Source organism: Pseudopipra pipra, chromosome 7, assembly GCF_036250125.1.
Source record: "Pseudopipra pipra isolate bDixPip1 chromosome 7, bDixPip1.hap1, whole genome shotgun sequence".
NCBI lineage: Eukaryota > Metazoa > Chordata > Aves > Passeriformes > Pipridae > Pseudopipra > Pseudopipra pipra.
Window position 1 is genome coordinate 18,180 of NC_087555.1, and position 13,923 is coordinate 32,102.

Below are 13,923 nucleotides of genomic sequence, written 5' to 3' on the forward strand. Positions count from 1 at the left end.
ATACAGCGTCCCCAGCCAGCCCCTCTACTCTAGCTGGGAAAGCTCATACGCAGTGTAAGGACTTTTATGGGCAGTGGGATCCACGTTAGCAGATGGCACCATTGCCCAGGAAAAAACACACGGACACCAGCAGATTGCAGACAAGCACATGATGACTTTCAGCAGGCTCTCCCAAAAGACAGACAATGGAGATGCTGTCCAATGACTCAAGAGATTCCAGGACAAATCATTTACAATGTAAACACAAGAAAATCAGTCAGCAGGCAAAACACTGCTGTAAGGGAAAGGGGAAGGGAGTACAGCTACATGCAGGGAGTTCCCACAAGGTGTTTGGCTTCGTGTTTGGCTGAAGGTGGGACATGCCAGATCTTCAGTCAGAGTCAGAGCTGCTGCTTGAGCCACTGGAGTGCTGGAGGGGAGAAAACAACTTTAGGGCACCAGCAAAAAGACTCTCTTTCACAGCATTCCTGAGAGGTGTTAGTGACCCTGTCGTGGGTGCCCCATATTGTGGGGAGCTTGGGGGGTGTTTCTTAGTTTTTTTCAAGGCTCTTTAGGTCAATAAAGCAAATTCCAGAAGGGTCGTGCTCTCTGCCAGCAAGGGCAAACATCAGAGCAGATCACGGGCAGAGGTGTTACCCAGTGGAAGGAGCTGATGGCTTGATTTGTTTGGGAAATGCGCCCGTCTCCAATGTCGGAACTGGGAGTGTGTTTAGCAGTCCCTCCCTCAGACCTGCTCTGGATGGTGCCTATCTCTATAACAGCCTTTTCTGCAGAATCTACTCCTACCACAGGGAATTGCTTCTCCTCTTTCGGTTTTGTTGGTTTTGCTTGTTTTGTTTTGTTTTGTTTTGTTTTTTAATTTCTTTGGGGTTTGGGTTGTTTGTTGTTTTTTTTTAAGAAGGAACTGAACAGTTCCTCTGGCAAGACACTGAGTGAATGTCCATTACAGAGACACGACTCACCCTCAGATGAGCAGGACAAGTCCTGTGATTTAATGCACTGCATGGTGCACCCTGAGCCATATCACTGCTTTAAATGCCTTCAAGGAATTTCATGGACTGTTTTTCAAATTACTCACTTAATATGGTTTGTTCTTGCCTATTTATTAACACAACAGGAGTTTCCATGTCTAAAAAAAAGCCACTGAGGTTTTGGCAGCGCGCTCCAGCCACCACAGGGTGGGAAAGGAGAGTCCCAGCTGTCCAGGCTGGATGCTGTGGAATGGGGGCAGGGGGCCTGAAGGACCACAGCAGAAATTTAGAAGAGTCTCTTACTGCCTCACTCTTACCTTGTCTCCATGGTGCTTAGAGTGCTTGTCCTTATGGTGCTTTTTATGGTGCTTCTTATCGTGCTTCTGATGGCCATGAGGTGGTCCTGGATGGGGGTGCCCATGGGGAGGATGCCCATGGCCAGGTGGAGGGGGGCAGACAGCAGGCCCACCAGGGCAGGGACCTGTGCCGGGACCATGGTGTCCTGGAGGACCAGGAGGGCAAACTGGATGGTGTGGTCCTGGCATGCCTAGGAAGAAGAGGAGAGCTGTTAGCAGGCAGACACAGGCTCTCCCTGGACAGACAGTGCAGGGAGCTGGTGTATCCGTGCACCCAAAGGGCCCCTCCCAGTCTACCTCTTCCTCACAAATGACATCCCACACCCCTCTGCTATGCAGGGAATCCCCCCCAGGTGCCTGTGGCCATTGCCCTGAGCTCCTCTCTGAGCCCTGATGGCTCTGTGGTACCCACAGCCCTGTCTGGCCCTGTGGTCACTCACCGTGGTGGGGGTCACACATCTTCAGTGGTTTGTGAGCTGAAAGGGAAGGACAAGCACCATCAATCACCTCCTGCCACAGGAATGTCAGTGCCTGGCCCAGAGCTGGGACCTGACTCCTCTGTCCCACACATCTGCCCTGGGAGCAGAGACCGCGCTCGCTTCCCCAGGACTGCCATCCCCCTGCACACCCCAACGACAGCCCTCCTGTCCCTCTGGGGGACAGCACCAACCCCCAGAGCCACTGTCCCCACCTCCAGGCACACCCAAAGCCCAGCCTGTGGTTTCCATCGTTAATGGCAATAACAAACCCGGGTGCCCAGCCCATGTCCCCATGGACCACAAGGACTGGGGACACGTGTCTGGTCCAGCAGCACCCATGGGGACAGCGCACCCTGACCCTTGGCTGCCCCTGCTCCGGCTGTCCCCGCGCTCCCCGCTGCCCTGCACTCACCAAACCTGCCCAAAAGGTCCCAGAGGAGGCGATGCTGGCAGCACTCTTGATCACCGTCCTTGGCACGGCTCTAACTGGGCTGTCGGGCACCTGTTAAATACCAGATCCCCCCCCGGTGAGGAGGGGTGTAGCAGGCAGAGGTGACACTGCTGAGCAGTGAACCTGGCACCACCTTGGCCATGGCCATCATTTGGTTGTGTAAGAAAAGTCAACACACCACTCCCAGCCAGCACAAGGGTCTCACATGTAATAAAACACGTAAAACAGTCCCACATATAATAAAAACAGACGATGGAGGGTGGTGGTTACAGCTCCCGACGGCAGCTGATGGAGTGAGTCAGGTGACCCCACGATGAACTCAGTGCTCCCAGCAGAGGCACAGTGCCCAGGGACAGGGGTGACCCACCCACAGATGGTGCTGTGGGACAGCGGGGTTCAGAGAGGAGGGTGCTGGAGATAATATCTGCCATCACACCAGGTCAGCAGGGACAGGAGGCAGGACTGGCTACCCCAGTCTTCAGATCTTCCTCTTAGGGGATCTATAGGGAAGCAATTTTTCCCGTCCCATCCCATCCCCATCCATTTCATCCCCATCTCCCTGCTAACACCCCTGATGGTGCTGTGTGCTTGGCAGTGCTCCCTTTCCAGGCAATGCAACAGGCTGGAATTGTCACACACCACCAGAAAGACACCTTGCAGAAAGGGACACAGGAGCCATCCACCATCCACCCCATGCATCCCACTGGTGGCAAAGGGAGGGAGTGCCCGGGCACGAGTGGTCCCAGGGCCTTCCTCTCTGTCCCACCTCAGCCCCACCACCAGGCCTGGGGCACACACACAGCCCCTGCTTATTACCACAAGCTTGAACTTCTCATCTGTTATGTCTTTGAGGTTGATCATGACATTGAAGTAAGCTCCAAACACAGCTGCTTCCAGCATTTTGGCTCCCACCTGGGAAAAGACAGGCTTGCGAGCAGCTCTCCTCATCAACCAGCACTGTGCTGCAGAAGAGCAGACCCCTTACCCTGCAGGACTTCCACCCTCACACCCAGCCCTTACCCTGCAGGACTTCCACCCTCACCCCCAGCGGCACAGAACACTTTCCAATCTGGTGGGATTCTCAGGATGTAGCTCAAACAGTGGGAAGCATTGCCACACACAACAGGAAACTCAAGCAAGGGCTGGTGGAGGTCAACTCTCCTACAAGGAGCTGTTTTTGCAAGCTGACAAATAGTGGGTGGAAAGCACTGGGCCTGTTTGGGAAGCACAGCTGGACAGATGCTCCCTGCAGGTCAGGACAGGAGGACACCTTGCAGGGCAGAGTGTGAGCCTGGGGCCGTACCTGGATGTCGGATTTGCAGGCCAGGTTGCAGTGTTGTGTCAGTTCCTTCAGAGCAGGCCAGAGCCCACTCACCTTCTCTGCCAGGGCACAGGGCACCCTCACGGCCGTCTTCAGTCCCTGCTGCATGGCAGCCATGCGCCTGGGAGGGGGGACAGCCCTGGCTCAGTGCTGGGTGCCTGTGCTCCCCCAGTCTGACAGTGCCCACCAGCCCAGCTCACCTCTCCCGCTGGCTGCTGCCGCACAGCGTCTCTCCTTAGAGGCCAGCGGGTGAGCCAGAGGCAGGGAAAGTTGGCATGGGGATGGGGAAGGGAATTTAACGTTCCAATTTGGCCACCAAACCTGCTCCCACTGCCTGCTCAGGTGACCTGCTGTTCCACAAGTGGCCGGAAGCAGCCACTGCTCCCAAAACAAGCCAAGTGAAAGATGCAGGCAGCAGGATCCCCCCATCCAGGCAGGGATGGGCACCGTGATACGAAGTAGGATGGGATGGGGGCCCCTACTCAAGGATGCGCTCCCGCGGGTGAAACGGAGACAGGGAGTGCAGAGCCAGTGAACCGACCACCTGCAAGGAGCAGCACCGCTGCGTCAGCTCCGTCAGGACAAGTCCTGCTGCAGCCTCAAGGGACAAAGGACAAGACATGGCTGCAAGCAGAGAGGGGCTGCACCAATGAAATCCCCCTGCCCCAGCACGCTCAGACACGCAGCCAGCACTGCAACAAGGACAGACGCGGCTGCGCTGGCAGGAAATCTGGGGGAGATGGGCTGTGCCAAACTTCAGGGGGTTCGCTCTGCCATGGTGAGATCTTTCCCAGCACTTATTACCCTGCTGTTGAGGATGGCAGCCCACATCATATACAGCGTCCCCAGCCAGCCCCTCTACTCTAGCTGGGAAAGCTCATACGCAGTGTAAGGACTTTTATGGGCAGTGGGATCCACGTTAGCAGATGGCACCATTGCCCAGGAAAAAACACACAGACACCAGCAGATTGCAGACAAGCACATGATGACTTTCAGCAGGCTCTCCCAAAAGACAGACCATGGAGATGCTGTCCAATGACTTAAGAGATTCCAGGACAAATCATTTACAATGAGAACACAAGAAAATCAGTCAGCAGGCAAAACACTGCTGTAAGGGAAAGGGGAAGGGAGTAGAGCTACATGCAGGGAGTTCCCACAAGGTGTTTGGCTTCGTGTTTGGCTGAAGGAGGGACATGCCAGATCTTCAATCAGAGTCAGAGCTGCTGCTTGAGCCACTGGAGTGCTGGAGGGGAGAAAACAACTTTAGGGCACCAGCAAAAAGACTCTCTTTCACAGCATTCCTGAGAGGTGTTAGTGACCCTGTCGTGGGTGCCCCATATTGTGGGAGGCTTGAGGGGTGTTCCTTAATTTTTTTCAAGACTCTTTAGGTCAATAAAGCAAATTCCAGAAGGGTCATGCTCTCTGCCAGCAAGGGCAAACATCAGAGCAGATCACGGGCAGAGGTGTTACCCAGTGAGAGAGTTTGATTTGTTTTGGAAATGCTCCCACTTCTGATGTTGGAACTGGGGGTACGTTTAGCAGTCCCTGACTCTGATCTGCTCTGGACAGTGCCCATCCCTGTAACAGCATTTTTTGCAGAATCTAATCCTAGCACAAGAAATTGCTTCTCCTTTCTTGGTTTCTGTTTTGATCATGGGTTTGAGTTTGGTTTTTTTTTAAGAAGGAACTGAACAGTTCCTCTGGCAAGACACTGAGTGAATGTCCATTACAGAGACACGACTCACCCTCAGATGAGCAGGACAAGTCCTGTGATTTAATGCACTGCATGGTGCACCCTGAGCCACATCACTGTTTTAAATGCCTTCAAGGAATTTCATGGACTGTTTTTCAAATTACTCACTTAATATGGTTTGTTCTTGCCTATTTATTAATACAACAGGAGTTTCCATGTCTAAAAAAAAGCCACTGAGGTTTTGGCAGTGCGCTCCAGCCACCACAGGGTGGGAAAGGAGAGTCCCAGCTGTCCAGGCTGGATGCTGTGGAATGGGGGCAGGGGGCCTGAAGGACCACAGCAGAAAATCAGAAGGGTCTATTGTTACCTCACTCTTACCTTGTCTCCATGGTGCTTGGAGTGCTTGTCCTTATGGTGCTTCTTATGCTACTTCTAATGGCAGTGAGGTGGTCCTGGATGGGGGTGCCCATGAGGGTGCCCATGGGGGTGGTGTCCATGGGGGTGGTGCCCATGGGGGTGGTGCCCATGGGGGTGGTGCCCATGGGGAGGATGGCCATGGCCAGGTGGAGGGAAGAACGGGGGGCAGGGACCATGGTGTCCCGGAGGACCAGGAGGGCAAACTGGATGGTGTGGTCCTGGCATGCGTAGGAAGAAGAGCAGAGCTGTTAGCAGGCAGACACAGGCTCTCCCTGGACAGACAGTGCAGGGAGCTGGTGTATCCATGCACCCAAAGGGCCCCTCCCAGTCTACCTCTTCCTCACAAATGACATCCCACACCCCTCTGCTATGCAGGGAATCCCCCCCAGGTGCCTGTGGCCATTGCCCTGAGCTCCTCTCTGAGCCCTGATGGCTGTGTGGTACCCACAGCCCTGTCTGGCCCCATGGTCGCTCACCGTGGTGGGGGTCACACATCTTCAGTGGTCTGTGAGCTGAAAGGGAAGGACAAGCACCATCAGTCACCTCCTGCCACAGGAATGTCAGTGCCTGGCCCAGAGCTGGGACCTGACTCCTCTGTCCCACACATCTGCCCTGGGAGCAGAGACCGCGCTCGCTTCCCCAGGACTGCCATCCCCCTGCACACCCCAACGACAGCCCTCCTGTCCCTCTGGGGGACAGCACCAACCCCCAGAGCCGCTGTCCCCACCTCCAGGCACACCCAAAGCCCAGCCTGTGGTTTCCATCGTTAATGGCAATAACAAACCCGGGTGCCCAGCCCATGTCCCCATGGACCACAAGGACTGGGGACACGTGTCTGGTCCAGCAGCACCCATGGGGACAGCGCACCCTGACCCTCGGCTGCCCCTGCTCCGGCTGTCCCCGTGCTCCCTGCTGCCCTGCACTCACCAAACCTGCCCAAAAGGTCCCAGAGGAGGCGATGCTGGCAGCACTCTTGATCACCGTCCTTGGCACGGCTCTAACTGGGCTGTCGGGCACCTGTTAAATACCAAATCCCCCCCCCCGTGAGGAGGGGTGTAGCAGGCAGAGGTGACACTGCTGAGCATTGAAACTGGCACCACCTTGGCCATGGTTATCATTTGGTTGTGTAAGAAAAGTCAACACACCACTCCCAGCCAGCACAAGGGTCACATATATAATAAAACATATAAAAAGGTGCCACATATAATAAAAACAGACGATGGAGGGTGGTGGTTACAGCTCCCGACATCAGCTGATGGAGTGAGTCAGGGCATAAAGCACAGGAGTGTGCAGGGTCAGGAAGCACCCATGCACAAGCACCCCTCACGGGCAGTCTCACTGGGTCCCTGCCACCCCCTTTGTTAGGATCCCTGTGGTCCCAGGCAGTGCCAGCCCAGTCATCTCCTAATGCCCCAGGGATGGGGGGAAGGAAGTCTGGAGTCCAAGACCCAGACAGCAAAAATCCCCCTTGGCCAGGGAAAGGCCAGCAGGGAATGTGACACTGGGATCTCCAGAGGCCGATACCAAAAGAGCAACACAGGGACAAGTGGGTTTCCCAGCTTTATTTGCCACTGCAGAACGCCCAGACCACTCCCAAGCCCTCCTCAGGCCACCCGCTTCTCCAGCAGTGCCAGCACGAGTGCTGACCCTTGCTTTGCCTCTTCCAGCAGCCCGGAGACCTTCTGGGACATCTGTGTGGGGACAAGATGTGGCGTTTACTGCTCAACAGAACACAGGAGCCATCCACCATCCACCCCATGCATCCCACTGGTGGCAAAGGGAGGGAGTGCCCGGGCACGAGTGGTCCCAGGGCCTTCCTCTCTGTCCCACCTCAGCCCCACCACCAGGCCTGGGGCACACACACAGCCCCTGCTTATTACCACAAGCTTGAACTTCTCATCTGTTATGTCTTTGAGGTTGATCATGACATTGAAGTAAGCTCCAAACACAGCTGCTTCCAGCATTTTGGCTCCCACCTGGGAAAAGACAGGCTTGCGAGCAGCTCTCCTCATCAACCAGCACTGTGCTGCAGAAGAGCAGACCCCTTACCCTGCAGGACTTCCACCCTCACACCCAGCCCTTACCCTGCAGGACTTCCACCCTCACACCCAGCCCTTACCCTGCAGGACTTCCACCCTCACCCCCAGCGGCACAGAACACTTTCCAATCTGGTGGGATTCTCAGGATGTAGCTCAAACAGTGGGAAGCATTGCCACACACAACAGGAAACTCAAGCAAGGGCTGGTGGAGGTCAACTCTCCTACAAGGAGCTGTTTTTGCAAGCTGACAAATAGTGGGTGGAAAGCACTGGGCCTGTTTGGGAAGCACAGCTGGACAGATGCTCCCTGCAGGTCAGGACATGAGGACACCTTGCAGGGCAGAGTGTGAGCCTGGGGCCGTACCTGGATGTCGGATTTGCAGGCCAGGTTGCAGTGTTGTGTCAGTTCCTTCAGAGCAGGCCAGAGCCCACTCACCTTCTCTGCCAGGGCACAGGGCACCCTCACGGCCGTCTTCAGTCCCTGCTGCATGGCAGCCATGCGCCTGGGAGGGGGGACAGCCCTGGCTCAGTGCTGGGTGCCTGTGCTCCCCCAGTCTGACAGTGCCCACCAGCCCAGCTCACCTCTCCCGCTCTTCAGGGGTGCTTTTTGGCAGCTTCATTGCTTCCTGCAGGCAAAGAAAAGCAGTTTTGCTGCCATCACCAAGGCCATGCCTTGCATCAGGGGCTAGGGCACACCCCAGAGCTCCCGTACTCTTGCAAACCTCCTTTATGTGATGATGACCCTTCCCCTGGGCCTGGCTTTAGCATCACTGGATGTGTTTAAAAAAAGAGTAGACATGGCATTTTGCCACATGGTTTAGTGGCCATGGGTGCACTCAGTAGAAGGTTAGACCTGATGACCTTGGAGGTTTTTTCCAACCTTAATGATTTTATGATTCCAAGGTCACAACCCTGCTGCTAAGGATACTAGAGCGCAGCGATCCCAGCCCTCCTTCCAGCTGGAAAGCCCCCCCTCCCACAATTCCCTGCAGGATGTCTGCCTCTAGCCGGATCTCACCATGTAGCTGCTGAAGGCACGGGAGTCAGCATCCACCATTGCCACCAGCTCATCCATGGCCTGGTGGAACGAGGGGATCAGCTTCCTCATGATGGGGTCCAGGTCCTCAAACTGCCGCTTCCCGTAGCTCATCAGCCCCACCATGCAGCCCAGCGCTGCTCCCTGCGAGGGCACGGGGATGAAATCCTCCAGCAGGACATAGTGCCCACTGCCACCACCATGCCGGCCCCCCTCAGGGGCTCCACACACCAAGTGGGCCCCCAGGACTCCCCCTCGGTGTGAGGAACGTACCAGGGCACCCGCAGCTGCAGACACGGAGCCTCCTCCCGGCGCTGCCGACCTCCCACCGACTGCCCGCACAAAGGCGCCCAGGGGCTTGGACACCAGCCCCCCGTCCACCTCTCCTGCCTCCACCAGGTACCTGCGGCACAGCAGCCCCAGGGTTTAGAGACCCCCAGATGCAGGGACACCACCACTACCCTCCTCCCCTGGCACTGCCCTCTCTGACAGGTCGTCATTGACCTCATGACCTCATGAATGAGAAGATGGCTAACCCAAAAAAACCCAGCATAAAGGTCAGGGAGAGGATTGGGAACCCCATGGGGACAGCTGGGGAACACATGTCCTGGTGGTGTGGGGGGCTGCTCTGGATTAGACAGGGTGGGCTCATGCAAATGGAGTTTTGTGGGACAGAAACACCTGCAGCCAGGTCCTAGGGGGGACAACAAGTACTTCACCTCATGGGTGGATTTCCCTTCCTTTCGCCCCTCAGACACGCGTTTCACACCATCTGCTGCCGCACAGCATCTCTCCTCAGAGAGCAGTGGGTGAGCCAGAGGCAGTGAAAGTTAGCATGGGGATGGAGGAGGGAATTTAACATTCCAATTTGATTACAAGACCTGCTCCCACTGCCTGCTCAAGTGACCTGGAGTTCCCCCACTCCACATTCACAACCAGCAGCATTTGGGAGCAGGGACCAGGCCACGCCTACACAACACCCAGCAGAGATGTCCCCTGGGGGTGACCAATGCTCCCAAAACAGGCCGAGTGCAAGAAAGAGGCAGCAGGATCCCCCCATCCAGGCAGGGCACCGTGATACGAAGCAAGATGGGGGTCCCTACTCGATGATGCGCTCCCGAGGGTGAAACGGAGACAGGGAGTCCAGGCCCAGCCGACTGACCACCTGCAAGGAGCAGCACGGCTGTGTCAGCCCTGTCCTGCTGCAGCCTCATTCCCTACTGCTAATTAACCACGGGTGAGTCAGCATTAGGACAGAGTTATTTTGGCCACCACCCAGAGAGAGGACAGCTAGCACCACCACCCTGTGTCCCATCCCAGACATGGGGGAGGCATGTGGTCACCTACAGTGACTGGAAACTGTACTGATTAATCATTAACTTGCTCTTATCTAGCACATTTCCCACAGGCTGGAAAAGTCTCTCCCTCCTGCAGTGGAATAGCAGAGCCCTGTCTCCTCATTTCCTGCTTACGCTTGTCCTGGGACAGCTTTCCATAATGCCACACACTGTCCTTAAGCTCTGGGGACACCTCCTTCCCCTCCTGGTCTCCAGGCAGGCAAGATGGGCAGCTGCTCCCCACACTCTGTCCTCATGGGTTGGGGTCCCTGCTCCCTGAGCATTTCAGCATCCTCAGAACAATAAAGCAACTTGTCTCACTCACTGTCCCCCCACAAAAACCTCCCTGAAGACAAGTGCCAAGCCTGGGGCCTGAGTGGTCCCAAATCTCTGCTCAGTGCCACTTTGGGAGGCTGGGGGAGTGGATGTGTCTCTCTCATGATGCCACCCTTGTATTGGTACCAGGAGGAGTCATGTTACCAGCCTGATCTTCTGTTCTTCCTCCAGGATGAAGAGTTTTTCCTTCTTGATGTAAAACTCAGCTGCATTCAGCATGGCCTTCTTGGGAATGAGTCCCACCAGCTGGGACCCCACCACAGGAAGATTCAATGCCTGCAAAGAACACAAGAAATGTGACCATCCCTAGAGCCCTGCTGCCGCTACAACCCCAGCCTGGTGGTCCTCATCCCTTCTCAGGACATGGGTAGCTCATGGAGAAGCCTTCAATGGAGGAGCTGGGGGCTAGCAGCAAGTTGCTGAGCTTTTGGGGGTTTTGTGCCATTCAGCACTATGGCTGAGCTAAGCATGAGCTAAAGCAGACCCTGACCTGGGGACAGGGAGAAAAACTTGGAGGGAGACATCCTCTGTGAAGGATGTCTGTGAAGGATTGTTCCCACTGGAACAAGCCTCCCACACCACCCACCTCTGCGTCCTGGCAGACCTCCTCGTAGACAGCATGGAGCGGCGTGGTCTCAAAGTCCAGCAGGTTTGTTGAGACCTGGGCTATATTCTCCTCCTCCAAATACCAGCCGATACCCTGCACCTTCTTCAAGCGCCCGGGCTGCCAACAACTGCCACATTCAGGGCATGGCCCAGGAGGCGAGGGGCCACGTGGGTCTGCTCCTGGCGTGCCGCTGGCACGGTGGTACCTGGTTGGGGCCGCGCCCCTGCTCGCGGATATTGAGGGCGATGCGGTGAGCCAGCTCCTTGGTGCACAGCAGGTTGATGTTGTACGCGATAAGGAAGGTCCGGGCACCCGTCACCGTGGCCCCCCACCGGGGGACAAAGGTTGGGGGCCCAAAATCAGGAGCCCACTCTGGTTTTGCAAGCTGGGGAGGAGGGAGGAGAGCATGTGGGCTGGCACCGCTGAGCAGCACGAGCCACCCGCCCAGGGATGGCCTCTCCCTCCCCAGACAGAATCTGCCATGACCACCTTCATGTTCAGCACCACCCAGAATGTGTCCCCAGCTCCTCTTGGTGCAAAGGGACTATGCCAGCCCCCAGCACCCTCCCTGAAGCCAGGGACATACAGCTCAGCTCTGCCTGACCTGTGCCGCCCAACTGGGTGCTGCCAGGCTCACCTTCTCAGGGAGCGCCTCGTACTCCCCGGCACGGATGGAGGGCAGGGCCTTCCTGCTCTCCTCCCGCGCTGCTGCTCCGTACAGGTAAACTGCAAGACAGAGCCAGGGCTGAGCACCACCAGGCACGGGCTGGCACTTCCTCCAGCCCCTGGAATCACGCAGAGTAGGATGGAAGGAGGAGAGGTTCCGTCCCCCACTCACCAGGTACCCCCAGCTCCTCTGCCAAGCGCTGCCCGAAGATGTGGGCGCAGGTGACACACTCCTCCATGCTGACATTGATCACTGGCACGAAGGGGCAGACGTCCAGTGCCCCCATCCGAGGGTGTTCACCTGGTGGCAGGGCAGATATAGGGATGGGAGTTGGGAAGAGTGAATAGACAAGGAGGGAGAATGGTCCTTTCCCAGACTATTACAGACTGAACACCACTGCTGTGAGGAAGTCACAGAATCTCAGAATAACCTGAGTCAGAAGGGACCCACAAGGATCGTGAAGTCCAACCCCTGGCCCTGCACAGGACACCCCAACACCACCAACATGTGCCTGAGAGCATCATCCAAACTCTCCTTGAACTCTGGCAAACTTGGGGCTGTGACCACTGCCCTGAGGAGCCTGTTCCGGTGCCCAACCATCCTCTGGATATGTTGTGTTTGTGGCAGTAATGTCTATCCAGCCCAGGGACAGGAGGCACTCAACCCCTCTGGACTGGGAGGATGAGCAAGAGCTTTGCTCCCACCACCATCTATCCCAGCAGCACTTCTTACTGAGGGTGGGGCGATGTGCCATGCATGGTCACCAGCAGCTGGGATGCTCCGTGCCAGAGCAGCTCCTGCGCCGCTCCCAAGCTCACCCGTGTGTCGGCTCATGTCAATAAGCTGCCCAGCCACTCGGGCCGCGTTCAGCGCCCCTTCCACGACTGCCTCAGGGGACCCCACGAAGGTGTAGACGGTGCGGTTGGTGGAGGCGCCTGCATCCACGTCCAGCAGCACACAGCCCGGTGTCCGGGAGATGGCCTGTCCCAGTGCATCGATCACCTGCCGGACAGTGTCTGAGCTGGCTGGGTCCCCACCACAGCCGCAGCTTTCCAAGGGAGGGGACATCTCTTCTCAGCTCTCCCCCTTCCCACTGGTGCAGGGTTTGAGGAGGATCAGTGGGGACCATCAGCCCTGTGCTGCAGAGGGTGCAGAATCCAAAAGCACGAGCGAGCATCCCACCCAGGGGGTTTGGGGTACCCCTGGCTCCCAGTGAGCCGCAAACTTGCTGTGGTGGGGGAGAGACACCTGACTGCTGCTGTATGTCAGAGAACAGCATCACAAATCACTGTTCCTGAGGATACAGTCTCCGGCCAGCTTCCAAAAAGATTTGGCTCTGCGAAGCCTGTTCCCTGGAGGAAGCTGTGTTTTTACAGCCTTTTTGGGTTTGCTGAACTCCCCTGCCCCTGGCAGGGCCAAAGTTCAGCCGAGGGCAAATGCCCAGGACAGATTCCATTAACCTGGACAGTATCCTTTGGCATAACAACTGCAAGCGATATTTCTCTATGGGGGTGTCCCAGACCACCCCGAAACCTGGTGCTACAGCAACCAGCAGGCAGCGGAGCGAGGTCTGAGCCCCCACTTCTCATTGAGGTGCCAAAAGGAAGTGAAGGTTGCATTTAGGCATTTTTGGCACTAGCTAGGCAGTGAAAGGTGCACAGCACTTCAAAGGAGGCACAGCAGAGTCTGGTGGTGGGTACTGCTCTGTGGAGGGAAAACCAGCCATCAGCACCCCAGCAACACCCACCCCTCAGCGCTTCCACTCACTCCCTCACCTCTTTGTTATTCCCCTCCGAGAAGTTGGGGACACACTCCACCAGCTTCGCCATGGTCTCAGGATCTGCCTGCACCCTGCAGCACCCGACTCAGCTCTTCGTACCCTGTGGGTTTCCTGCCCTTTCCAGTCCCACTGCAGAGCAAAAGCCTCTAAGCACCCAACGTGCAGCCTCTTTCCCAAGCTGGGGTTTCTCATTAACTGCATTGATCTGTGGCCAGGGGACAGAAAGGGGCTTGGATAAACACCATGGTACTGGCCTTGCTCTGCTTGGAGCGGCTCCAGGCACAAGGGCTTTGCGTGAGCACCAGGGCCAGCCAACAGCACTAATGACTTACTCGCACCAATTAATTGTGACAAGAAGGTGATGCCACATGAAGAAAAAGATCTGCTGAATTCAGCAACATGATGCAACTACCGGATGGGACAGGGACTGCAAC

The 13,923-nt window shown here is 56.5% G+C and overlaps 1 protein-coding gene across 2 annotated transcripts; it reads right to left on the reverse strand.

The window, feature by feature from the left end:
- Positions 1 to 134: 134 nt before the first annotated feature.
- On the reverse strand, positions 135 to 13,611 carry FTCD (formimidoyltransferase cyclodeaminase). Of its 2 annotated transcripts, XM_064660102.1 has the most exons (17): positions 13,485 to 13,611; positions 12,528 to 12,711; positions 11,881 to 12,009; positions 11,680 to 11,768; positions 11,248 to 11,427; positions 11,022 to 11,159; positions 10,580 to 10,711; positions 9,866 to 9,927; positions 9,036 to 9,165; positions 8,745 to 8,906; positions 8,309 to 8,352; positions 8,091 to 8,229; positions 7,569 to 7,664; positions 6,616 to 7,379; positions 6,165 to 6,200; positions 1,289 to 1,518; positions 135 to 409 (listed from the first exon to the last, which is right to left on the reverse strand). In XM_064660102.1, exons 1-14 carry the CDS (start codon positions 13,536 to 13,538, stop codon positions 7,293 to 7,295), a joined length of 1,626 nt encoding a protein of 541 aa, XP_064516172.1. In that variant the 5' UTR covers positions 13,539 to 13,611; the 3' UTR covers positions 135 to 409; positions 1,289 to 1,518; positions 6,165 to 6,200; positions 6,616 to 7,292. The 2 variants fall into 2 exon arrangements, with proteins under 2 accessions (XP_064516172.1, XP_064516173.1); XM_064660103.1 differs by lacking the exon at positions 13,485 to 13,611 and having other exon boundaries at positions 12,442 to 12,568.
- Between the last annotated feature and the right edge of the window lie 312 nt (positions 13,612 to 13,923).

Excerpts from the sequence above, each read along its gene's own strand:
- FTCD (XM_064660102.1), bottom strand. The coding sequence starts at position 13,538 with ATGGCGAAGCTGGTGGAGTGTGTCCCCAACTTCTCGGAGGGGAATAAC. Across the intron at positions 11,160-11,247 it reads AGGGGCGCGGCCCCAACCAG|CCCGGGCGCTTGAAGAAGGT; the intron begins GTACCACCGTGC and ends AGTTGTTGGCAG. Across the intron at positions 9,928-10,579 it reads AAGAACAGAAGATCAGGCTG|GTGGTCAGTCGGCTGGGCCT; the intron begins GTAACATGACTC and ends TGCTCCTTGCAG.